General features: G+C 39.2%; 2 protein-coding genes across 2 annotated transcripts; one reads left to right on the top strand and one right to left on the bottom strand.

The window, feature by feature from the left end:
- Positions 1-482: 482 nt before the first annotated feature.
- acsl5 (acyl-CoA synthetase long chain family member 5) lies at positions 483-15,471 on the top strand. Its single transcript, XM_063003033.1, has 20 exons — positions 483-638; positions 822-930; positions 1,013-1,077; positions 1,169-1,270; positions 1,947-2,046; positions 3,280-3,458; positions 3,550-3,582; positions 3,675-3,726; positions 6,215-6,288; positions 6,384-6,461; positions 6,578-6,712; positions 8,591-8,725; positions 8,883-8,978; positions 10,383-10,455; positions 11,213-11,301; positions 11,385-11,501; positions 12,086-12,229; positions 12,537-12,638; positions 13,684-13,755; positions 15,062-15,471. Exons 1-20 carry the CDS (start codon positions 483-485, stop codon positions 15,197-15,199), a joined length of 2,049 nt encoding a protein of 682 aa, XP_062859103.1. The 3' UTR covers positions 15,200-15,471.
- zdhhc6 (zinc finger DHHC-type palmitoyltransferase 6) lies at positions 15,439-26,277 on the bottom strand. Its single transcript, XM_063003034.1, has 11 exons — positions 26,262-26,277; positions 23,971-24,497; positions 23,752-23,843; positions 22,948-23,107; positions 22,603-22,761; positions 20,351-20,404; positions 18,892-19,059; positions 18,755-18,796; positions 18,539-18,684; positions 18,403-18,449; positions 15,439-16,008 (listed from the first exon to the last, which is right to left on the bottom strand). The coding sequence occupies exons 2-11, from the start codon at positions 24,235-24,237 to the stop codon at positions 15,908-15,910; spliced, it is 1,236 nt and encodes a 411-aa protein (XP_062859104.1). The 5' UTR covers positions 24,238-24,497; positions 26,262-26,277; the 3' UTR covers positions 15,439-15,907.
- Positions 26,278-26,609: the final 332 nt, after the last annotated feature.

Here is a 26,609-nt window from a genome sequence, read left to right as displayed (position 1 = left end):
ACATTTGGGAAAACTTGTCTGGTAGATTCATTGTTCAAATGAAACCATGTTTGCTCATTTTAATTCATTTTAATTCAGTTCTTATACAATTTCATGACCAAAATAATATGCAAATGTATTTGATGGGGTATAAAAGAACCCTACCAGCCTGACGAGCATAATCGACTTCTGCACCACCCGAGCGCCTGTATATCTTTCCTTATTAATTTAGAATGTATAGTACAGTAGTTACAGTAGATCACTTCAGTCTGTATTGTAACCTCTGACCACTATTGTACTTCACTTCAAGACTAAAGGTTAAACATGCAGTGTGAGAAGTGCACAACAGTAATCTTGCTTTTACACTATCACATCAATATCACTAATCAATATAACACAACTAAAAAACAAAACAAGACTTTACTAATGGCAGCAATGGTATGCATATAGTATAATTTGTCATGAACCACATGTTTTTTATCTTTCCGTACAGGCCTGACAACATGTTCTGCATCTTTGAGTTTATTTTCACCCCTCTGCCCACCTCTGCGCTGGTGTTCTTGTTCGGGCTGGCTGCAGCCGCCTTGCTTTATCTGAACACCAGACCCAAGCCTTTACGATCACCAGTAGATTTAAACAGGCAGACAGTGGGCGTTGCGGTAAGAACACTTGTTTTGCACTGAAAATGCTTGTTAAACATTGACATGCATACATTTTAATAGTACTGCAGAGATATGGTCACATGCCACTACTAACACACATGTGGTATATAGAACTGTGACAGTAATTTGTTTACTCTTCAGTTCAGTCAGTTTCAATATACCAATGATGATTATTTACAGGGCGGAGCTAGAAAGAATGCAATGCTCAAAGATGACAACTTGATTTCCTGTTTGCATGAAGACGCCAAGACTCTTTATGAGGTTTTTCAAAGAGGATTACACGTCTCAGGTATGAGTCCAAGGCATGTTTGATTGCTCTGTTCTCAGTTTAAACTAACAGCTGACCTATCTAATTAGTGATATCTGTGTAGGAAATGGACCTTGCCTGGGGTACAGAAAACCAGGGAAGCCCTACCAGTGGCTTAAATACAAACAGGTAGTCATAGTGGTGATGTAATTGAAATCATTTCTTTTATAGAGATTGTATTGAGAGATAATACTTTAATGCTGCACTCTGGTTTCTGTAGGTTTCGGACAGGGCTCAATATTTAGGTTCCGGACTTCTCCACAAAGGCCTGGAACCCTCAACGAAATCCTTCATTGGCATCTTGGCTCAGAACCGACCAGAGGTATAAAACATCCCAATAAAATAAAAAAACCAGATTTTTTTTTTTACATTTAACTGATGATCTCCCTGTGAGGTACTACAATTCCCATAATTCAAAGCAAATCCCACCAATCAGAGACATTGTTATAACAATAAAAACTGTAGTAGTGACCAAGTGATTTTTAATCCTTTTGTTAACTGAGGTTAAACTGAGCTGCATAACATATCGAATATGGAATACATATCGAATAGCTTTTGAAACCTGATTTGATGACTTAATTTGCTATGCATTATGGGATCAGTAGTATTTTTCCATTGTAAAAAACATTTTCGACATATAGCAGACACTTTTACCCAAAGTGACTTATAGTACTGTGACAGTATATTGTCTAAGCAATTGAGGGTTAAGGGCACAACAGGGACAACCTGGCAGTGCTGGGACTTCAACCGGCAACCTTTTGATTACTAGTCCAGTACTTTAACCACTAGGCTACAATTGCCAAGTCATGATTTGTTTCTTAATCTTTATATATATTATATATATTTCCTATTGTTCATATAATTCATCTGGTGGCTTTAACCTGTTTAACTAAAGGTCATATAGGTCTAAAAAACTAGCAATTTTATTGTGCTAGCCTAAAATAAACAGGTAAATTGTACCTTTGTATGCTAACCCTTTGCTTTTTATTCCTATGCAGTGGATTATCTCCGAACTGGCCTGCTATACATATTCCATGGTGGCAGTTCCTCTGTATGATACACTTGGTCCTGAGGCTCTTGTCTTCATCATTAACAGAGGTAGTTAAACCTGCTTACCTTTCAGCTTCATTAAAGGTGTTCAAAGAGACAGGTAACACCTAATCCCCTAAAGCTTTCAAACCTATGAAGGCTAAATTATTAAGGATTAGAGGTCTGATCTAGTGCATTTGGTCTCTGAAGTAAAAATTAGTAACAGAATAGTACTTGCATACATTCAACTCCTATGACTGTATGAATTTAGAATACATCTACCTTACATCATCTTTATATCGCTTTCACTATTCCTCACCGTTACAGCATTCTGAAACATTAAATGTTGGATATGGGGCTCATAATAAATGGTTTAGGAAGGTGTAGCACTGTGCCATAACATGTAATGGGTGGCTGCACTTGCTGATGTCAGTATGAGTGGGTTTTTACAGCCTTGTGCCCAGTGTTACTTTTTTTTTAAAATAATTTCTCACCAATCTAGTACTTACTCAATTCCATATTGCAATTCCTCTGCAGCTTGTACAACCTCCACACTAGCCAAAGGACCACCGCAAAATAGCACCCACCCTATCCAACATGTGTGCAGTCAACAGCTTTAAACCAGTCAGTAGTGGAAAGCAGTACTGCATACAGAGAGTTATGCTATGCCCTCATTTGAATCCTCCCTTACACTAGCTGGCACCTCAAACAGACAGCAAAGGTCATATCTTTGCAGTGATAATGAGGAAACACCCAATTTGAACTTCCTTACCTCAGATATGGCCGACTGTGTCTGTTGGGCATCCAGTCAAATTTAAACTTGCAAGTTTGAGCTCTATGCAGTGTTGGGTCAGCGTGTTAGACCGCTATGCCATCTGAGCACCTGTGCCCAGGGTTGCCCAGGGTTGCCAGAATCTCCATGGTTATTATCACATTAAAGCAGCTATTAAAGATTAATTAATAAATGATTGGTGGAAGAGAATTCACCCTATCATGCAAAGATTGTACGTTTAAGCCCTGTTGATGCCAATGCCACTGATGTACAGAGGTATTACAAAGCATAACTGGCTCTGGGTTTGGGTGGAAAATCGACACTTACTAATCTCAGGCATCTGTGTATCATCTTTAAAAGTAGCAGTTAGCATGCTAATCTGTTTAGTAACCTCAGAACTGAAAGCATGTACTTATTGGTGGGAGTGACCAAATTGAGTGAAAAAAATAGGGTACCATCCAAAAAGAGTTGTTTAGCTGGTCAGAACTAAAGTACGGTCCTAACTCTCCTCTATTTTGGTCTGTTTACAGCAAATCTATCTACAGTCATTTGTGACAAGCAGGACAAAGCTGAGATACTCCTCACTAACTGTGAGAAAGGCCTCACCCCTGTGCTCAAAACTATCATTATTATGGACCTGTTTGATGCTGCTCTGACTGAAAGAGCCTCCAAGTGTTCATTGGAAGTTGTGAGTCTAGTGGACATGGAGGTAAAGTTTAACAGCATTGTTAGAACATTGCAGTGTTACATTTTAATACAATGGGCCACAAATTATAAAATGTATATTTTTGCATTTTTAGACTCTGGGAAAGGATCATCTTCATAAGCCAGTGGTGAGTACCTATGTTTATTCTTGTGGCTTGACAAAATAACCTGATTGTCTAGAAAAAAAAACACATTAAATGTGTTTACTTTCTGTTTCTAGCCACCAAAACCAGAAGACTTGAGCATTGTGTGCTTTACTAGTGGAACTACTGGTGAGTAAATAACCTTTCTAAGGACAGAATACAGCTTAAATGTTTACACAGATTTTTAAAGGGTGTATATGTCATAGCAGTCTTGGAATTTGTTTTTTCACTGTTTATTTTTGTGACTGATTAATTGGAACACATTCAAGTTCTTTTGTAAATTTATTGTTGGATTTGACAAAATCCACTGGGTCAAAAATGCACATAAAGCAACTTAAAGATTGTAAATGAAAGTTTTTACTTTATTACTAATTATAATTGTGGGTGGCACAGTGGCTCAGTGGGTAGCATTGTCGCACAGCAAGGAGGTCCTGGGGTGGCATGTTTCCCCCGTGTCTATGTGGGTTTCCTCTGAGAGCTCCGGTTTCTCCCACAGTCCAAAGACATGCAGTCAGGTTAACTGGGGATGCTAAAGTCCCCCTAGGTGTGTGTATGTTTGCCCTGTAATGGAATGGCAACCTGTCTGAAGTGTTTCCTGCCTTTTGCCAAATAAATTAGACCCAACGCAACCATTAATAGGATAACGCATTGGTAAAACAGACAATGAATTAATAAATAAATTATTATAATTGTTGATTATAATAGTTATAGTTGTTGACTTCTCAGTGCTCATATTAACAGGGCTAGTTTAAGTGCACTTGGGAAAAATAAGCAAACAACGATTGGTAAGAAAACCCAAACTGTCTCATTATGGCAAGAGGAAATTCATCTAGATGGTCAGATATACCATTATTTTTTTTTACCCCTTTTTCTTCCACTTTTTAGCACATCCAATTTCTACCAGTCAATCATCCTCTCACTAATGCTGGTCCCTGCTCCTGATTGGGGAGGACGAGGCTGCTCCACGCCCCCTCCGAAACGTGCACAGCAATCGAACATCTTATCACCAATACTTGACGAGTGCAGTGTGGTACAGCGCTGTGCACGGAGGGCCACACCCCTTACCGCACTCCTTCCCCATCTCCGTGCAGGCGCCACCAACCAGCCAGCAAAGGTCGTAATTGCACTAGTCTAAGTGAGAGTCCCCATCCGGGTTTAGTCCCGCCCCTTATCTGAACAACAGGCCAATAGACCACTGAAGTCGTGCGTTATTCTGTAGTCTTCGTTATGCCCATATTTGAAGACCCGGGTCAAACTCAGATTTCATATAGGAAAAATGAACGGGGTTTTCAAAAAATCGACTCTAACAGAACCCTATACGTTTTGTCCTATGTACATTCTTCTCCTGTACATCATTGGATCCTCTGAATTACGAGGTTGTTAAAGGGTCGTAATACTAATAATGCTACACGAAAGCTAATGCTACTGCACATTAATTAGACGTCACTGAACTACGTACACCAATCGAATCAACGGAACGAGCGGCTCGCTTTTGTTGAGTACAACCGAAGGCGTAACACCCAACCATCCTTGCTTTCTACTTTAATGTAGCTACCTACTAAAAATATCAGCCAAAACTTGTGAATATCACACCACAGTTACACTGGTGAATCACGCTGCTTTGTGCGGTTATTTAAAAGGCTTATAAAAGGAAAAAAAATGAAAACATTAAGAGGCTTCCAGTTTAGTGACGTCAATTCAGTGCGCAGTAGCATTAGCTTACATGTAGCAATATTAATATTTTGACTCTTTAACAACTTCATAATTCAGAGGATCCAGTGATAATAGACAGAAGAATCTCCATAAAACAAAATGTAACAGCTTTGGACATTTTATGACTACAGGATGCGAGAGAGGCAATCTGCGAAATCTCCATTCATATTTCCCATTCAAAATTTCTCTTAGACCCGGGTTACCAAATATGGGCATAACAACATGGCGTGGCCTACAAAATGACGACACGACTTCAGTGGTCTATGGTTGTTCATGTAGCCACTCAGCCTCAGCCAGCAAGGCAGAGCTGAGATTCGATACGATGTATTCGAGATCTCAGCTCTGGTGAACAGCGTGTGTTTTACCGCTGCGCCACCTGTCAGATATATTCTAAGAACCACCAAAAACAGATCTGGCAAAAAAGCTGCCGTAAAACAGAAGACGCAAACCCTACATTGCCATTGGCTTGTAGGCTGATGTGCAAAAAAAATTCCCTGCTCCGAAATTGAACCTTACAGTGCAAAGTTTGTTGTTCATCACATGGACGAAGAAGCTTCATTACTATTAGTAGGTTATTTGCATGCTTGCCTTTAGACTCATGGAAATGTGGAGCTTGTTCAATTGCGCACAGTGTGAATGGTGTTCCAGTTCTAATTCTTGCAAAGCATTTATTGGATAATTCATGATAATGTAGACACCTTTTTAGCATTCCCAACTTTAGCAAAAAAAAAAAACAGTGTTCAATGTACATTTTACATGGGTACTAGAGAGGAAATAAGCCACAGCCTGAAGTTAAATGACATGTCTATTTACACCACCAAAATAATCATCTTAAGTGCTGTATGTATATATACCCAGCAGATATTGGCATAACATTTGAACTCTGTCTATACTTTTATTTTAGGTGATCCAAAAGGAGCCATGTTAACACATGAAAATGTAGTTTCAGATGCCGCTAGTTTTGTGAAAAGCTTTGAGGTATATTGTTATGCTGGCATTTTCTTATCATTTGCATTAGTCAATGGGCAAAGTTTCATTTTTAATTATAAGTAATAAACCTATTTTTGTTCTAGAGTGCCTTCACAGCACTCACCACTGATGTGTCCATTTCATTCCTGCCGCTGGCTCACATGTTTGAAAGAGTTGTGCAGGTACACGTTTTAGTATTTCTTATTAGCTTAGTGATGGTTAAATAGTAGTGTAGTTGTAATGAATTCAGGACATGCCGAAATCAGTACAGTATTTTGTGTTTGGGTGTGTCTGCCAGACAGTGCTGTATGGTGCCGGAGGACAGGTGGGATTTTTTCAGGGGGATATCAGGCTGCTCCCTGATGACATGAAAACCCTGAAGCCTACAGTTTTTCCAGTGGTTCCACGTCTTCTCAATCGGGTGTATGACAAGGTATGAATACGGTTTTGGAGGTTATGGGTATTAAGAACAGTATATGGTTGAAACTATAAAGACACTTCCTAATTATTGTGTTTAGGTGATTTAGCAATACCCACTGCTAATGTGTGTAAATTAATTATGTCAGCTTTTGAGTGAATGGCCAGAAACTTAAACAGAGATGTTAATGCAATCTCCATATTAATGTACATGGTTTTAAAATCAAATGTCCAGCAAGCTCGGGCCTCACAGCAAGAAGGTCCTGGGTTCGATCCCCAGGTAGGGAGGTCCAGGTCCTTTCTGTGTGAAGTTTGCATATTCTCCCCATGTCTGCGTGGGTTTACTCCGGGTGCTCCGGTTTCCTCCCACAGTCCAAAGACATGCAAGTGAGGTGAATTGGAGATACTAAATTGTCCATGACTGTGTTCGATATAACCTTGTGAACTGATGAATCTTGTGTAACGAGTAACTATCATTTCTGTTGTGGATGTGACCGAAGGGTGTAAAACATGACATTAAAAATCCAAATAAACAAACAAACAAACAAACATCCAGCAAGCTCACAGTGATGTGTCATATTCTTTTAGCAATATAGTGCAAACAGCTAGAGTTGGTTGTTATTTTTTTGGTTGTTGTTAACCAAAATGCTGACATGGCCCTAAATAACAAAAAGTACTCAAAACAGACTCCCCTAGATAGTCCTATTACATTGACTTTAAAGAGTGCCTTTAACCAACATATGTGTAATTAACTGCACTATCTTAGTTAATTTAAACAGTTTCCACCATGCTACAGGGAATATGGTTAAATCAATACGCTTAATTACTTAACTGCTACACTATTCCTCTGCTTCTTGCATGTCTTTAAAACAGACTGCATCCAAAACCCTATATTACCAAATATATATGACCAATTCCTTTATTTATTCACTTTCAGTAATTGCTTCAGTATGGTCAGGGTCATGTTAAGTCTGGAGCATCATCACTGAGTGTCATATCCCGACTCACTCATTTAAACATAGAGGTAATTTAGAGTAGCAGATTATCTGCTGGTAAGAGGAATCCAAAGAACATAGAAAACATTTTTGCAGTCACAAACTCAGAACCTATAGCTGTGTGTCACTAACACAACTTAATGCACCAGTTCTTTGACCCACCATGTCAAAATAATCACTTAACAAATTGAAGATGAGTTTGGATGCTTCCACTGCTTTTTTCTATTTATTTATGCATTTTTCTCCCAATTTAGCGTAGTCAATTTGCCCTCCACTGATGGGGATCCCTGATTGCATTTGAGGAAGGTATATTGCTGCTCACGCCTCCTCTGACCCGTGTGCAGTCCTTAGCGGACACCTTCTTTTACACCCATGCTCTCTGCACAGGCGCCTCTATCTGCTAATGAGGGTCCTTGCACAGCATTAGAAGACCCCACCCACATAGTCTGGTCATCCTGCCCTAGCAGGTAGCCAATTAGAGTCTGCTACAGGCACTGTCAATTATGCCCGCTGGATGGCGAGTTTCGAACTGAGGAGTTCAGAATCTTGGCGCTGGTGTGCTAGTGGAATATCCTGCTGCGTCATCTGGGCGCCCCAAGGCTTTACATTTTTGAAAGGAAATGCTAATCTTAGGGATCCTTCTTGTCCAGACTTGACCTAATGAGTCATTGTTAAGTACTGGCTGATGACTTTTGCTTTCTTTCATGTATACACTCAATTAAAATTACATTATTGATGTCTGCACCTCAACTTGATAGCCATGGTTACACAAAAGGGTTTATATTAGTAATATGTACATCATGTGATGTTATGCTCATTAGCTTTACTCCGCAGGGCATTTAGTGCTTTTCACTCCATACACCTTCCATTGTCAAGCTTACCTCCCCCTCTTCCCTCAGGTTCAGAGTGGGGCCCAGACTCCATTCAAGAAATGGCTGCTGAACTTTGCTATTAAAATGAAACATGCAGAGGTGAAGCAGGGCATCATCAGAAACAACAGCATCTGGGACAAGCTCATCTTTCACAAAGTGCAGGTATAAACGTACATGTAGCTTCTTCATTGTTCCCCTGAAAGAAGAGTGGAAGAGTTGTAGGTTAAAGGGTTTGAGATAGACGAAAAGATAAAGACGGTAATGAAGCCAGGCGGTGATAATGTGATCTGGAATGTTTTGTACTGGTCTCTCTTTGCAGGAGTCTCTCGGGGGGAAAGTGAGAGTGTTGGTGACAGGTGCTGCTCCTATTTCTCCCTCTGTGCTCAGCTTTCTCAGAGCGTGTCTTGGTTGCCAGGTGAAAATGCATCTCACTCTTATCCTTGGTTCTTTTTTGGCTGTTTGTACATTTGGAATTGTTCTTTAGATTAAAATGACATAAAAGTCAAGAGCTTAGAGTTAGGGAAAGCATTAGCATTCATAATTTTTAAACCTTGATGTGCATTCAATCAAAGCAAATCCACTCAATTCAGGATTTTGAATATGTACAAGTTACTCATGAGAACAGCTGAGAAGTGCAACAGCCCTGACTCGTCAAGGCATGGAGTCTGACACCTTTCTATCAGAACCAGAAGTAACTTCTTCAGCAATTTGAGCTACAGTAGCTCGTCTGTTGAATCAGACCACACAGGCCAGCCTTCGTTCCCCATGTGCATCAATGAGCCTTGGCCGCCCATGACCCTGTCACCGGTTTACCACTGTTCCTTCCTTGGACAACTTTTGATAGATACTGACCAGTGCAGACCGGGAACACCCCACAAGAGCTGCAGTTTTGTAGATGCTCTGACCCAGTCGTCTAGCCATCACAATTTGGCCCTTGTCAAACTCACTCAAATCCTTACGCTTGCCCATTTTTCCTGCTTCTAACACATCAATGTTGAGGATAAAATGTTTACTTGCTGCCTAATATATCCCACCCACTAACAGGTGCCGTGATGAAGAAATAATCAGTGTTATTCACTTCACCTGTCAGTGGTCATAATGTTATGCCTGGTGTATACCGCTCGTAAGTTTTACATAATATTAGAATTCGTCAGTGGTCCCATGAGTTATTGACAGCAAGTAATGCTTTAGAATGGCAGGAAATCCCAATCTCCCCACATCCAGGAGATTTGGTCCCCCCCTAATGTTTAGTTAATGGGTATGGATTTGCTAATGGGTGTGGCAGAGCTAATATTCGAACCCTCAACCTTTCGATTGATAGCTACCACTGTCATTTGAACAACTGCTTTTTACAATCTCTGTAATGTTGCACACCTTCCTTCTCTGATTAGCATTACAGATACTAAAACCCTGGTCTTTGTATTTATTTACTTTGATCTTTATAACTGTAGTATTGGCATTCTAGATAAAAATCGATGTACTTTTGGAGGGATAGTGCCTATCGGTCACATGCATATCCAGTTTTAAATCCTGCTGACATGCAAAGCCCTAATGGTCAAATACTGTTAGTCTCACTTAAAATGTTTTTTATTCTCTTGTGTACTATATACAGTGACTCTGGGTGGGTAAAGGGAGCTATATTCATTAAACAATCTTCTTCTTATTATTATTATAATTGTAGTTGTTGTACTTAATCTGTGTGGCACTAGTTACTGTTTTTCCATTCATCTTACGTTGGGTTAACCTAGGTCTTTAAAGTACTTATCTCATGGTATCTCAGTGACCCAGAACTGACCTGTATCTCTGGCCTGACTTCCAGATTTTTGAGGCATACGGCCAAACTGAGTGCACTGCTGGCTGCACTATCTCTCTGCCTGGAGACTGGACTGCTGGTATGTTTTAACAGTCACAAATGACTTCATTATCAATCAAACACACTCTTTAAATACAATTAACATCTGCTGTAATCATAGTGTCCTCAGTAGCACAGTAGTACTATTTTGGCTTACATCAGCGTGGCTGTCAACAGAAGCCAGGTAAAAGGCTAAAGGTAGTTAGCTTACTAAAGCTAAAAGAAGAAAACACATGACCTGCTAACTAGCTGGCTAACATTTGTTAACTTAACAAATAAGCATGATCTAATTTTAGAAGCTTGCTAGCCAGATCTTTGTATGATGCCATAAAGTTGGGACCACTGTGCAAATTTTTTAACTTAAATGGGCTCAAAGTTATCTGAGCATGTGCTTCAATGGAAAGTATTAAAGAAATCTGACCTGTTTCACAAAGGAATTGCCATGATCAATTTCACAAAAGTGTGTACCTGCTTGTCAGTGGTGCCAAATACTAAGAAATTATGAAAAATAAAAAAACCATTTTTAATTGTTTGTATTAAAACTGAGAAAAAATTTAAAATAGAAGCATGTTAACTAGTGGTCACAGACTTGGCCCCCATTGTATAATCTGACAAAGTATGACTTATGCTTTAGCCCATCAAATCAAACACAGAATATTATTTATTCTTTGACCTCACAACGTAAATCATTGTTTAACATTCTGACACCCTGCAGTTTTACTGACAAAGTTTGAGATTCACTGAATACAAAACTGACCTTATTTGTGTTCACTGCTGTAAAACTTTGTTGTCTTTAGGACATGTTGGTGTACCCGTGCCATGCAACATAGTCAAACTAGTGGATGTTGAGGAGATGAATTATTTTGCATCTAACAATGAAGGAGAGGTAATAAGCATTTTCTGCTCTGGCATATATTACAGATCTGTGTGAATACACTTTTCAGGTTATTTACAGTGTATGTGTTGCAGGTTTGTATAAAAGGAAAGAATGTGTTTTGCGGCTATTTGAATGACCCAGAGAGGACAGCAGAGGCCCTCGACAAAGACGGCTGGCTACATACTGGAGACATCGGCAAATGGCTCCCAGTGGGTTTTCTTTCTTAGGATGAATAATTAAGCCTTTAGTGATTAGTGATGTGATTCTGTGTTATTCTACAAACTAATGGTTAGTGCAGTTCATTTGGTTCAATTTGGCTGAACATTAATAAGCCAATTTTACTCTATCTTTAATACACCTTAGATTTGATCTTTAATTTACATTGGTTGTCAAAAGTCTGAAAATGTGTCTATATGACATTTTTTACAATTTTTTATTACAATGATTTTCACTACATTCATATAATGAATATAGCAGCTTGACTAAAAATGTACTTTTTGAAAATGGATATACACTCACTCACTTTCTTAACTGCTTGTCCAATTAGCTGGAGCCTATCCCAGCTTTTCAATGGGCGCAAGGCACACAGTAACACCCTGGACGGGGCACCAGTCCATCACAGGGTAGACACACATACAAACACACATTCACCTATAGGGCAATTCAGTGTCCCCCATTAACCTGACTGCATGTTTTTGGACTGTGCCCACCATATCTTTAATATAAATGAAAACTTTACACCCTCTGTATTCAATTTCATTAACTAATTGCATGTTTCTGTACAATCTGTTAGAGTGGGGTTCTGAAGATCATTGACAGAAAGAAGAACATTTTCAAACTGGCCCAAGGAGAGTACATTGCTCCTGAAAAGATTGAAAATGTTTACATTCGCTGTGCTTCTGTTGCACAAATATTTGTTCATGGGGACAGTTTGCAGGTAGGTTTACTCTTTTGTTCTGTTGATTTTTTACATAACGATTGAAATGCACATTTAGTATATATTTGCTAAATTGAACATTTGGGGGAAATAAACATCAGTGCTATCAATCAAATAAATAGTAACTGTGCATTGAAAGTATAGAAGTATAGAAAGTATAGAAGTTGTATGATGTGCTAATTTAAATTCATGTAGAAATTTAAGGAAACATCAGATTTTACTAAGTGTCCAAACATTAGCATAATTGGCACTTAAAATGTTTAATCACATAAGACTTAATCCAGCCTGAGGAATCCTCTCTGTTCAGTCTTGTTTAGTGGCTGTAGTGGTACCAGATGCTGAGGTGCTACCTGGTCTGGCTGAGAAGCTTGGAGTTAAGGGTTCATTCGAGGAACTGTGTAAAAACCAGGTCTGATATCCTGCTTAATTTGTCTTCCTAATATATTGCACTTAACATTTGGAAATCACCACCAACTCTTAATAGCATCTGGTTTTCATATTATGTTGGTATTAGTAATGTAATTGTACAACAGAAACTCCCATGTTAAAGCAAATTTAACTTAAGAAAAGAGTTATATATGGCTAAAGATATGTGGACATCCCTTCTAATGTTGGAGTTAAAATGTTTGTGCTTGGGTGGTTCAGTGGTCTTTTAAGCTAGCCCACCACCACTGAGACACACGTTCAAATCTTAGTGGTGCTATTGGCCAGACCAGCATTTACATAGACATGGCTGACTATGTCAAAGGGAGGAAGTGGCCAAAGCCCTGCGATGGATTGGTCAAACCAACCATGACCTTTGACAGCATGTCAGATCATCAAAGGGCTTTGACCATCCGTCCTCAGACATAATCAAGCATGTCTGTGTAGACAATCTTTTGGATATATAAAATCAATAATAGTAAAAACTTTGAGGGCCCTTTTATTGGTCAAGCATGACTGTGGCTCGGTGTACAAAGCAGAGTCCATAAAGACTGGTTTGGTTTATCTAGTTCAGTGTGGAGGAACTCAAGTGGCCTGCACAGAGCTCTAACCTCAACCCCATTTAACACCTCTGGGATGAATTGGAACATTGATTGCAAGCCAGGCCTGCTCAGCCAACATCAGTGCCTGATCTCACAAATTCACTCTGACAGAATGAGCATAAAATTCCACCACTAAAATCTTTTGGCAAGTGCTTTTATAGCCACAAAGAGGCAACTGCTTATGGAATTGCACTTGGTTTTGGAACTGGATGTCCAACAAGCTCTGAGTAAGGTGTTCACATACTTATAGTCACAGTGTGTAATGCAGCATTGAGTTTTATTAGAGCATAAGCCAAAATGTATATTTAATTTGTAGCTTGATATTCAGCAAAGCATTACTACTCATTTAAATGTAGTTTGATTAATATAACACACACAGTGACGTATAAATCAGGTTAAAGAGTAACAACCCTGTGCTTATGCCAACAGCAAATTAAAAAAGCCATCCTGACTGACCTCATCAAGCTGGGATGTGAAGCAGGACTCAAATCCTTTGAACAAGTAAGTGGACTTTTCAATATTAGGAAGATTATAGTACAGTGTCAACACAGTGGTTAAGGTACTGGACTATTGATCAGGAGATCAATGGTTTTAATCACACCACTGCTAAGTTGCCACTTTGAGTCCCTCATCAAGATTCTAACCCTCATTTGTATGACCAGTATGACATCTACCCAAATGTCCTTTCCATCCCACCATTATAGTGTGGGCTAAACTGGTATGTGTTTGGCTAATATACGAGCTACACCTCCATATAGATACATTTTGTGGGTATTAGATTATTGCCTGTAGCTTACATTTTGATCTATGCACCTCATCACACTCTTCTACCAAATTCATCAAGAGGTTCTATAGGACCTCCAGTGACTAGAAGCTATTTGGGTGGTGGACCATCCTTTTTTGTACTCATTCCCAATTACCCGATTGCATTACTCTTCCTTTCTACTGATGCTGATCCCCACTGCTGATATATGGATCAGCTTTGTGCATGGAGAACCACACCCTGTCCACATTATTCCTTGACTCTGTGCAGGTACCATCAATCAGCCTGCAGAGGTCATAATTGCATCCGTTATGAGGTCCCTATCTGGCTTCCCACCCTGTATAAACAACAGGCCAATCTTTGTACAGTATACATAGGCTCCCAGCCCAGCTGAATGGCAGAGCTGAGTTTCGAACCGACGAGTTCGAAATGTCAGCTCTGGTGTGCTAGTGTGTTTTACCGCTGCACCACCTGAGTTCTTAACAATATTTCTTAACAATATTTGAACACTTTCTGGTAATTCAATGGTAGTGTTGTACTGGTAAGGGTATATCAGGTGCAGTAGTGTTGTTGGGATTTTTAAACAGATGTGCTCCAACCACAATTATAAAACAGCTAGAAAAGACATTGAAGATTAACATATTGTGACTAAAATAGCTATAAGAACTAATTGTACATATACAGGGTATGTGTTTCTAATAGCAAGGGTAATAATTGTATTTATAAACCAAATCTGCTGCTACACCTGATACATTTATACCAGAGCAACACATACTAACATTATTACCAGGTTATTGCAGTGCAAAAAATGGTTCACCAATAGTGCTCATACATTAGTCCCTTTCCACTAATGGATTAGTTAGAATGTGGTGACAGCTTACAGACCAACACATGGGCAACTGTCAGTAATTATATAACCACAAAGTGCATCTACATGGTAGATGGCCAATATACATATAATGTGGATATTACATATTAGAAAGTTTATTTAAGATATATAAGTTCACAATTTTGCTAATGCTGCTAACTTTTTCTATATTTAAGGTAAAAGAGCTGCACCTCCATCCTGAACCATTCAGCATAGAGAATGGTTTCCTCACTCCAACACTGAAGGCTAAGAGAGCTGATCTGAGCAAATTTTTCAAGCATGAGATTGAGAGTCTCTACGCTACACTGCAGTGATGATACTATGAGAACTTCAGGTCATGGTTTCAGTTCCTGTGTCTTCTCAACCTCTGGAAAATGTACTCCATGAACTATTTAGATCTCATCCACAGTTTGGTGATAAGTGGATCAGCTTGAATCTGTCCATCAGGTCTTGTCTAAAAGTGTATGATGCAAAGCTTGAAAATTTGAATGTTATGGAATTATGAAGCATCATTTCAGTTTGTTATTTTATATTAAAAGACCCACACACTATATTATTGTACAGAGCGAAACGGTTTACTGCGAGATCACCATCAATCTTACAAAAATAATCAAAAATAAAATGAAGATATTTTTCAGTACAAAGAATACAGAGTGTTTGCATGACTTAGATTTTGTTACAGCTGGCAAAGGCATTGCATAAACAGTTTGGACATCAAAGAGAGAGAGAGAGAGAAAGAATATGAGAAATTCAAGTAAACATTTGCTCAGCTCCAGAAGAAGATTTTTCTTTTTTTTTACAAGCCCCAGATCACTGTTATTAGCTTGTCTTTGGAGATGTTACAGAGGTACACAGGTTCACTTGAACAAGCAGAATTTGCTGGTTTGAACAGTTATATGCTTAATCATTTTTGCAGCAGGTTAGCCTGCTAAAGATTCCATTAAAAATCAGACATCAAGTAAAGAGAGTGCAGAGTCGTGAGGACCAGGCCCCAAAGCTGAACGATAAAACACCTGCAGGTTTCATTTGACTTTCTTTTCTTCACTTGCTGATGCGTTTGCTGAATCACAGGGGCACTTTTCTGCACATCGGCGTGGAAACCATCCTCTTACACGGACTCCAGCTAAAGAACAAAGGAAAAAAACGTTTTTCACATGTCAGATAAAATAGTTAGTGTAGCATAACAACGTGATATGGAAAATGTGAACTTATTTTACCTCTGCAATGACAAGTAAACTGTATATTTAGGTAGAATGTTTTCTACCCTAAAATTAAAGATACAGTGGAACCTCGATTTAAAATCAAGACAAAAACAAATGTCTAGGTTGAGACCAGTAGTTCAGCAATTGTCCGCTAGCCGGCGACATCTGTCCGTTTATAAGTGAGAGGCTTTATTTTGTCAGGAAGCTCACTTTATTCTCGCCTTTTTCCTCAGTGTTTTTCCTCGCTGTTTGAGACAATTGAATTTTACAGACCAGTGCACCCACCTTTTACTCCATTAAATTGAGGTGCGCATGTGCTGCGATTTGAATCGGTTAATCACTTAAGATGAATCGATATTCACTTTAAACAGCAGAGGGCGCTGGCGCTATATATTTCATTACAGAATAAGGGAAATGTGTAGCATTTATTTTGCATAGTTTGCACCTATCTAATAAATAAAAGGACATCCATTATTTAGATGAATTAAAGATAAGCACAAATACAGTATTTTATTTTAAATAGAAGTAATAAAAGGAAACGTCATAATTTGTCTTCAATTTCATTTAGTTTAAAAAAATCGGGGAAAAATCGTATCGTGAACCCAGTATCGTGAATCGTATCGCATCGTGGGTAGAGTGTATCGTTACATCCCTAATTTTAAACCCAGTACATTTGGCCATTTTTTGAAACATTAAACTTACAGTAAACAATTCAAGTTCATTCCTTTTCATGTTTTACCACCTATTTATCCTGGTCAAGGTCACAGTGGATCTGGAATTGCTGGACACAATGTAATAACACACCACAGACAAGACACACATTTATCGTTGGGGCTCGGTCACCTCCCAGAAACATCCATTCATGCCAAATTTGCCAATTTAAGGAGCTCAAAACTGTATATTTTTATTTGTACAACGTTATGTGTTCTAATTTTAAAGGCACAGAAAAGGGAAAGTTACAGATAGATATCTTTGGAATTCCTAGACTGACAGCATGAATGTCCCAAATGTGTATTTACATTTTTTAGCTTATTGTTATACAAAGCAGAGTATAAAAGGAAAACTAGGTAGACAGATACAATCAGCAGGTTGAGCTAACCAGAGAGTGTTGACATTAGCAGATTCAATAATGGTTGATGTTAAACATGGAAGGAATGTTTTTGTAAATATTTATGCTACTCATGACAGAGTTCAGTGTTAGTGTGAAGAATACTGTACTCTACCTCACGAGTACAGTCAGGTGGACTGTAGACTAGCACACACCTTCTTCAACATGTGCTAGTGATGGACTCTGACACAGAGCCACTGAGAAACACACTATACTCTACACTCTTTATGGGTCTGTTCGAAAACCTAGTGAGTTCTCATATAGACGCATTTTAGTTTTATGTTAGCTTAGTAAGCGAAAACTGTGGTGCCATAATCGCTGTCTAAGTAGTGCGTCTGAATAATCTGTCTTATAAGTTGATGACTTATTAGAGTCCTCTCTATTTAGGCTGCCTAGATAGGCAGTAGACAGCAAGTCAGCTCACTAGGTTTTCAAACAGACCCATGTCAGTGCCCCGACCAGACAGTATGAATCGCTGTCTCAGTGCCACAACCGATTATGTCTGTGGAGAACCTGGCCTGGACAGTGTTGACGTGGAAACTCGAACCTGGGTCTCAGTGGTGGTGCACTAATTTAACAGATTCTAGAGGTCATTTCAAAATGTTTAAGAGTGACTGCTGGCTTTTCGTTCACCTTCCTTATCAATATTCCAAGAACACAAAGACCAGCCAAAGACTGAGTGGCTGTATGAGCAACGATTCCCCGGTTGCTCAGTTGGGGGTCGGGGGCGGGACAAAGAACCGGATGTGGGTCTCTCTCTGTCAGAATGCGATTACGACCTCTGCCGGCTGATTAAAGGCGCCTGCACAGAGATGAGGAAGAGTGCCCTTAGGGTGTGTCTCTCCGCATGCAACGCTAGGTGGCGCCACACTCATCAATGTGTGGGTGGCAAAAATGCATCCGGCTGCTGCCCATGTTTCGGAGGGGATATGGGTTAGCTTCGATCTCCTCGGTCAGGGCAGGGTTCGGCATAGACAGAGAGGAAGCACGATGCAAACTGAACAATTGGATGCCCTAAAGGGGGAGAAAAAGGGGGGAAAGACCAAGTATGGCCAACTTTTGTAAAGTCTTTCTCCAGACTGCAATTTTAAAACACTCACAGCTGGTCTAGTCAGACTAGAAGCATGAAAATGCTGCTGTACTTCACATCTGTTTGATTTCAAGCAGTCTTTAACATTTTTGTTGTGACTCTGTGTACTCTATTTACCTTTGGTTTGTTCCTCATCCAAAACTTTATCCCCATACATCCACCACCTGCACAATAAACATAAAACAAAGATTTACCATGTAGCTTTCAATACTATGTCATTGTCACTACTGTTAGTGTGTGTTCAGTAACTCACCTGGTTCCTCTTGTGGCAAAAATGATCTCTCCTTTAGTAAGTTTAATCCTGGGTTCATCTGAGCAGGGTGACCTGAAGAAGGTATTTATTCCTTTTCCTAACGGACACCAGGCTCCGTTATAATCCTCCACGACTCTGTACTGCACCTACACACACACAGTTTATTATGCTACTGCTGCCATCTAGCGGTCATTAGTGCTCATGACAGCTACTTACACTCCTAACACGCTTATCTGCTTTCTGCTTCAGCTGCTCGATCTGAAACACAGGAAACAATGCAGAAGCTGAGAATAGTGAAGGGTGAGAAATTACAAATGTGTGATGTGAATTAGAACTCTACAGTGAGCACTTACAGTCAGATTGTACTGGTGACATTTCTCATTTACAGGCCATTCAATTCCATCTCCCTCTGGGGTACCAGACCAGGTGAAGACCTGCTTAAAGTTCTCCCAACGACCCCCCAGGTCATACGGAAATATAAACTCCTCTCCGGTTTGGTAGTACTGGATTCTGTCTCTGGCCTAATGGGAACATTGTGGCTAGTTAGTCGGAAAGTGCTGAAATATACAGTTGTTGTTGATAAAAATTTGATAAAATAAAATTATTAATGGACGAACAAAAATAAATCATGTATTAGCAAAATAAATATATGTAACAAATCATTTACTGTGTTAGGTTTCACTGATGATTTGTCATTATCACGAATAACAAACTGGTTGGTGAAACAATTTTTAGGTTTGCACCCCCCCACACTTTAAACTGTTAAAATAGATCAGGGTTTTTCATTGCGAGCCTGATTGCATTAAAGGAGGGTATATTGCTGCTCATGCCTCCTCCGACCCGTGCGCAGTTCTAGCGGACCCCTTCTATTCACCCATGCTTTCTGCACTGGCACCTCTATCTGCTAGCCAGGGTCCTTACACAGCTTTAGAAGACCCCTCCCACATAGTCCGGTCATCCCACCCAGCAGACACGCTGGCCAATTATTGCCTGCTGCAGGCACTGCTAATTGTGCACGCTAATTGAGCACATAAAGATGAATGAACTTGTCCATGTACATCCCCATGTGGAGGCTTTATGTTATGTCTTGTAAACCACAGTGGGACAAGATTGCCACTATTTTTATTAATTAAGTATATTTCGTTCTGTGTTTGGTTTTGATGCATTGTTTGTGTTGCCTGGGTCGCGGTCAAAATCATAGACAAAATGTGGGCTGCTTTAACAAAAGTTTGAAAACCCTGATATTGATGATATCTATTGGATTGGATTAATTATTGATAATTATTTGAACGATAAATCCTCTCAGCGTCTTTGTGTAGCTTCTAAACAGTTTTTCAGAGAACTGGTAAAAATAACATGCATCCAATTACCAAATCAATGGGCGGCATGGTGGCTAAGTGGGTAGCACTGTCGCCTCACAGCAAGAAGGTCCTGGGTTCCTTCTGTGTGGAGTTTGCATGTTCTCCCTATGTCCGCGTGGGTTTTCTCCGGGTGCTCCGGTTTCCTCCCACAGTCCAAAGACATGCAAGTGAGGTGAATTGGAGACACTAAATTGTCTATGTGTTCGATATAACCTTGTGAAATGATGAACCTTGTGTAATAAGTAACTACCGTTTCTGTCATTAATGTAACCAAAGTGTAAAACATGATGTTAAAATCCTAATAAACAAACAAACCAAATCAATGATCCATATGAATTTTGTTACCCAAGAGCAGCACAAGGCCTTTTTTTAATACATTCTGAGTAAGACTGATGTGAAGACTATAAAAGACTGTAAGTGTAAATTACAGATATGACAAAAATCGTCTCACCTTCTCTTCGATCCATACTTCAATCGAGGTTTTGTTTCGCAGAATCACTTTCATCTAAAAGTAAGAGAAGAATTTGATTTAAAGTTTGCAGCTGCAGCAGAAATCATAACAGTTGAGTAAACATGCTGTATGTCTGCAGATTTACTGGGAAATGAAATGTGTACTCAGTTACGGTGGCCACTAATTTATTTCCAGTTTTCTTCTTTTTTTTTTTCTCTGTGATAGCAGAGGCCAAAAGATTTATTACTTAAGGCTTATTCACACCAGATGTGTTTTGGAGTGTTCTGGCGTAAAACCAGATCCGATGCAGATACTCCTAAAAATACAGGAGCATGAGCATAATTGTGAATTTACACTATATAAAAAACACAATAACACAAACATTCCTATTAAAGCCTTCACACAGAAACCTGGCAACATAATAAGGTAGAATTTTATATTTCGAGTTGTCTTAAATATTTTGGACTATTTGGATGTTAATAAAACATAATAAACCAAAACAAAAGACCCTTGTTCATTTGATAGATGCTTCCGTAATAACAGCCTGACAACTGAACTGTAAATAATTCTGAATAATAAACTACATAGTCACTGCAAGAATGCACAGCTTAAATCACTTCTACTGTGTGTGTGCGTAAGTGTGTGTGAGAGAGGTTTTGGCTTCAATATAAATGAATTGGTTTATGATTAAATAAAATACAGTGGTACCTTGTAACTGGACGTCCCCTAAACTCGAAATCTTTGAAACTCGACGCCCTTCGACTGCCGCTTAATGTGACTTAATGTATTAAAAGAACGACATAGGAACACTAAACCTCTCTTAATTATTACTGCTCTTAAGTTCTCCACTAATAAAATCCCTCACTCTTTTAAGTTCAATTAGTCACGTTAAGCTTTGTGCACCGCCACACTCCATAGGAAATAATGGCACAGTCAGCGCAAAAGGTTTTGATGCTTCTCACGTGAATGCGACTTTACTGAAAACGCTAAGGAATACAGTATTCCAAGATCAAGCATCTCCACGATTAAGAAGTATAAGAAAACAATAAAGAGCTAAAGGTAAAGTGCTGATTTTATTGTATTTTTGATTGATTTTAACTGTTTTTCAATTGTATTTCAGTGTTTTTTATATTATATTTGTGTTATTTTCAGTGTATAAGTGTCAAAAACAACCCCATTATTTTACATTAGTCTAAAATATATGCAGTTCCACGAGACCATGGAACGTATTAACAGGTTTCCCATACATCCTTAAAGGAAAAAATACCTTAAAACTCAACACCTTTTAAACTCCTAGAACCAACTGACGTTGAGTTTCATGGTACCACTGTACTTTTATATTTTCAGTCACTGTACGGTTTGAAGAATGAGAATCCTAGATGAGAGGGTTGTATGAGATTCTCATGTGTCATTGCTACTACTTTTCGGTGAGCAAATGTTTACATTTCTTTAACCCTCTTTTTAAAATATGGTGAGTGGATGCATTATCCTGACGTACCAGGGCTTTGATAAGGAACAAAACGAAAGTAAGTATTTTGCACTGTCATTTTGTCCAACTGTGTTTGGTGTAAACATGCTGTGTTGCGGTGAATGCTTGTACAGATCGTCTTGCATTTTTCTGACCATGACACCCACCTCTCCATCTGTTTGCTGGATAAACATTTAGCTAGATGTCTGATGCTTGTTGATTTAGGGGTCAACACAGCAGATCATTCATCCACATGTTTGATTTGGCATAGTTTTTTATGCTGGATGTCTGTCATAATGCAACCCTCCTATTTATATACGGGCTTGGCTCAGGCACTTAGGGTGCAGTGATGTGTGTCCACCCAATGGCTAAGTTTACATACCGCCATAGGACAGTGGTAGCCTAGTGGGTAGAGCTTTGGCCTATCAACATAAAAGTTGAGAGTTTGAATCCCAGCTCTGCCATGCAACCACTGTTGGGCCTCTGAGCAAAGCCCTTAACCGTCTCTGCTCCAGGGGCACCGTATGATGGCTGACCCTGCGCTCTGACCCAGCCTCCAAACAGCTGAAATAAAGAATTTCGTTGTACTGTACACATGTATATGTATATATGACAAATAAAGGCATTCTATTCTATGCATTGTGTATTAGTAAGCCTAGCCAGGATTCGAACCCCCGGAACTCAGGCAGTGCTATTACCGTTACAATACATACTGTAAGTGTTTTTTGATTACTGCAGCCCAATCTTACAACCAAATGAATAAGCTACAGTGAAAATGCTTTACCTGAATATAAAACAACATGCCCACAGCAATCGTAGTGCCAAGCGCCAATCCCAAAGCAAAGAGAGTGGCTGCAAAAGCTGCTATGCCGAATGGCATTATGGGATAGTGGACATGTCGTGCACTCATGTCTAGCTTCACTGTGCTCCAGCCGAAAGAGATCTGCAGCAAAACACAGTTCAAAACACATGATTAATTCTGTTAAAGCCAGTCAATACAGCTTCCGTCCCACTCACCTTACAGATAAAACCATATTTAAAGGATTTTATGGGTACAAAACGCCTGATTATGAATAAAATGACTTTAATAAGTCTAAAAAATGTACAGAAAACTGAATGTAGGACTGACCCGATCATACAGCTGGGTGTACATGGTCATGACAAAAATGAAAGCGGCGTGTATGCACCCCAGCGGGGCGAGGAGCAAGAAAGCAGTGAAGTAGGCATGATTCCGATGTCCACAGCAGTTGTTGATCCAGGGACAGTGGTGGTCCATCTTCATCACACACCTGAGGGAGAGGTGAAGATACAGCTTGCTTTATTTTAAAGGCTTTTTATAACTGGAAGTATGTTATATTGTGGTAAACATAAACAGAAAAACACTATAAGGCCAAATGTATGCGGACACCCCTTCTAACTACTGAGTTTAGATGTTTCAGGCAATCCTGTTGCACACAGTGACCTCGCAAATGCTATTTTGACTAACCCAAATCTAGTGGTAAGCCTTCTCATAAGAGTTAAGCTGTTACAGGTTTTGGGCACCTGTAAGCAATAAGGAAGGCATGCTGGCATGACTGGGTTTGACCAGGGTTATTTTCTCACCTCCACTCAATGTCTGTGAGTGAGGAATTTTGCATGTTCCACCTGAATCCACATGCATTCCCCCTAAAACAAACATTTCACATTTGAACTGGCTGCTATAAATTGCTCCTAGGTGTGAGTGAGTGAATGTGACTATGTGCCGGCCTGCGATGAATTGGTGCCCTGTCCAGATTGCATCCCTGTTTCTGTGTCTTGCCCAAATACAACTTCACCCTGACCCTCACTAACTAAAGGGGATGTCTTTGTACTTTGGCCATGTAGTGTCTGACTTAGTTCATGCCTGATAAGGTGAGTACAGTTAGTAGTAACACAACACAGAAGGAAATGCTACCTGTTACACTTTCTGCAGTGGTGAGATCTTGGGGCTTTATACCCTTGACACACTCGACAGAACTGTAAGTACATACTGTCTTGTTGATTTTCCTGTTACACAAAAGACACCACATGACCAACATGCAGGTATATTGTGTTAAACAATGTGAATTGGAAAGCAGACAGAAGATTTAGTATGTTAACGAATCATGACACTGTTAGTCACTTTTTTGATTACCGGTTTCCACTCTAAGGGAATGTATCCAGGCCCCACGAACATGGCGTTGAAGTAGTTGTAGAGGATGAGGACTGTCCAGTTGATGAGCATAATAAAGTTAATGCTCCCACTGGTTGTATCCAAGGGCCAGTACCATATAATAGAGTCCAGCATAGCCATGGAAGAGCACACAGAGATAACTGTAAGTGCGATAATCGGACCCCAGTGACAGAGCCTCCTAACCTCAGAAAGGTTTTCAAACACAATAATAGCTGACTTAAAGTTCATAGTGTATGTATATGATTCCTTTTTAAGTTCTTAAATATGCTGAACGGTTAAAGATTTTGTCTTTCCTTAATGGAATGAATTGATTGCAAGGATGACAATAGATGTGTTTTCTGTCTTCTCCGAAACATCCAGCGATCAGAAGTGTTATGCGATACAGCAACTGTGTGTGTTGTCGAGTCACTGGCTTTGCTGGGGTGTGGCATCCTTTTCCACTGAGCATCTGTTGGGATTTATTCTCAAGCAGAATGCATGTTATCCGTCTAGAAAAGAAAGTGGAGGAAAACATGCTGAAAATCATTACAATCACATGGGTGATTCAGTTATGAGTTCACAGTGTAAGCAACTGCACAACAAGTGACTAATTCATTAGACATGAACATATCAAAGTTTGCTCTGCCATCATCAAATCAATTTTGAGGAACAGTGTAAGAAGTAGGGTGTTTTTAGCAGATTAATTAGAGTGTTAATAAGCAGATGGTCAAATCTGGTGTTCATTTATTCTGCTGTTTATTTAACATGTGTTTTTTTGTGGTGGTTTCCATCTCAGATGAATGTATTTTATTAAGCTAATCAGGAAAGACTTAATGAAGAATTAATATTATTTGCCATAAACAAATGCACAGGCACTCAGATGCTACACAATTCTAAAGGGCCTGTGGATCTGTGTTTGAACCTCGCCTCGATCAATCTGTAAGGTGGAGTGTCCACTGACTTTTTTCTGTAGCATGCCTTGTAATAATAAAATTCATTAATGGATTTAAAATATAATAATCATTTATTGTAGACATTCAAGGAACTACATACTTAAAAAAGAAGATACAAATATAACTTTTTAGAAAGTGTTATATTTGTGCAGAATAAATTCACACGTTTCAAATGTTCATAACAACAATTTTCTTTTATTTGCCCCTTTAATATTAGGATTTGGAATACGCACAAAAATGAAGTGAATGGATCCAGAGTAAGATTTGTTTTTATTTATTTTTTAGGATTTTACGATATTATGATTTTAACGACACCTTGGTTACATTCATGACAGAAATGGTAGTTACTCATTACACAAGATTCATCGGTTCAATGGCAAACACAGTCATGTGTTTTGTATTTTCAATTCACATGTCTTTATATTGTGGGAGGAAACCGGAGCTCCCAGAAGAAACCCACACAGACATGGGGAGAACATGCAAACTCCACACAGAAAGGACCCGGACGGTCCCACCTGGGGATCGAACCCAGGACCTTCTTGCTGTGAGGCGACAGTGCTACCCACCTAGCCGCCCTAGATTTGGTTTGTACTTGTAATGTTCATTTTAATTATGACATTTAGATTTAAGGGATCTAGCAGAGGCTGTTATGCAAAGCAACTTCAAATAGTCACCAAATACAATCCATTCAACTGAGAGCTCCAGGGCCCAACAATGGCAACCTGGCAGAGGTGGGGCTTAAACCAGAGACCTTCTGATCGCTAGTCAGGTTTACTACAAGATACCACTTTAACACTGACACTTCAGATTCATATAAACAAAAATGTACTGTAATAAAAACGTAATTTGGCAAAAAAGCACAAAATGTTAACGCAGTATTAAAGTTTTTAAAGTGTTGTGCTAAAGAACTGGATCGGAACGTAGTAAAACAGTGTCAGTATAAAATTAAACAGCATTTGCAACACCAAATATATCAGATTTTAACGTTCTAAATCATTTAAAATTAATCATTAAAAATGATCAAAGTAAGTGGTTATGTTTGCTGGGACTTTTATAATATATACACTATTTGGAAATCAACAAACAAGGTTAAGAATGTCTAATGTTTACACACAGCACAGTGTCAGGTCCTGTCATGGAAAGCTACCGAGCATGCTAGCTTCCAATCACACAGATACATGTAGATCATTATCAAACTCTACAAATCTGCACAATCGCGACAGTTTAAATGCTGCAATGTGCATTATTTCATATATTTAAACAGTTATTATACATATAAGCATTACAATCAGATTGATTTTAAATGAAAAGCCAGATTACATTACAACACACGCTTATTTCCACCCACCTGTGTTCCTTACTTCCTCCTCTGCTGTGGCTCCGTCCGAAAAATCTCTTAACTCCCTACTCCCTACACACTTTAACAGTTATACTGTGTCAGCTTGACATCATTTAGCGTACTTTATTCGCACACCTGTACACTTATGTGCATCGGAAGGTTTTATGAATTTGTGTTATGAGATTATGTAGTAAATAAAGTTTCTAGACACGATTCATAAAGTGACAAACGTCTTGATTAGTGACGCCTACAGAAAATACAGTGCGGTTTGGGACACAACCACATGTGCACTACTCCGACGTACCTACAAATAAATATACTTACTAAAA

This window comes from Trichomycterus rosablanca, chromosome 10 (genome assembly GCF_030014385.1).
Source record: "Trichomycterus rosablanca isolate fTriRos1 chromosome 10, fTriRos1.hap1, whole genome shotgun sequence".
Taxonomy (NCBI): domain Eukaryota; kingdom Metazoa; phylum Chordata; class Actinopteri; order Siluriformes; family Trichomycteridae; genus Trichomycterus; species Trichomycterus rosablanca.
Note: the sequence above shows the minus strand (reverse complement) of the source record. Positions and strands in the feature narration are given on the sequence as shown.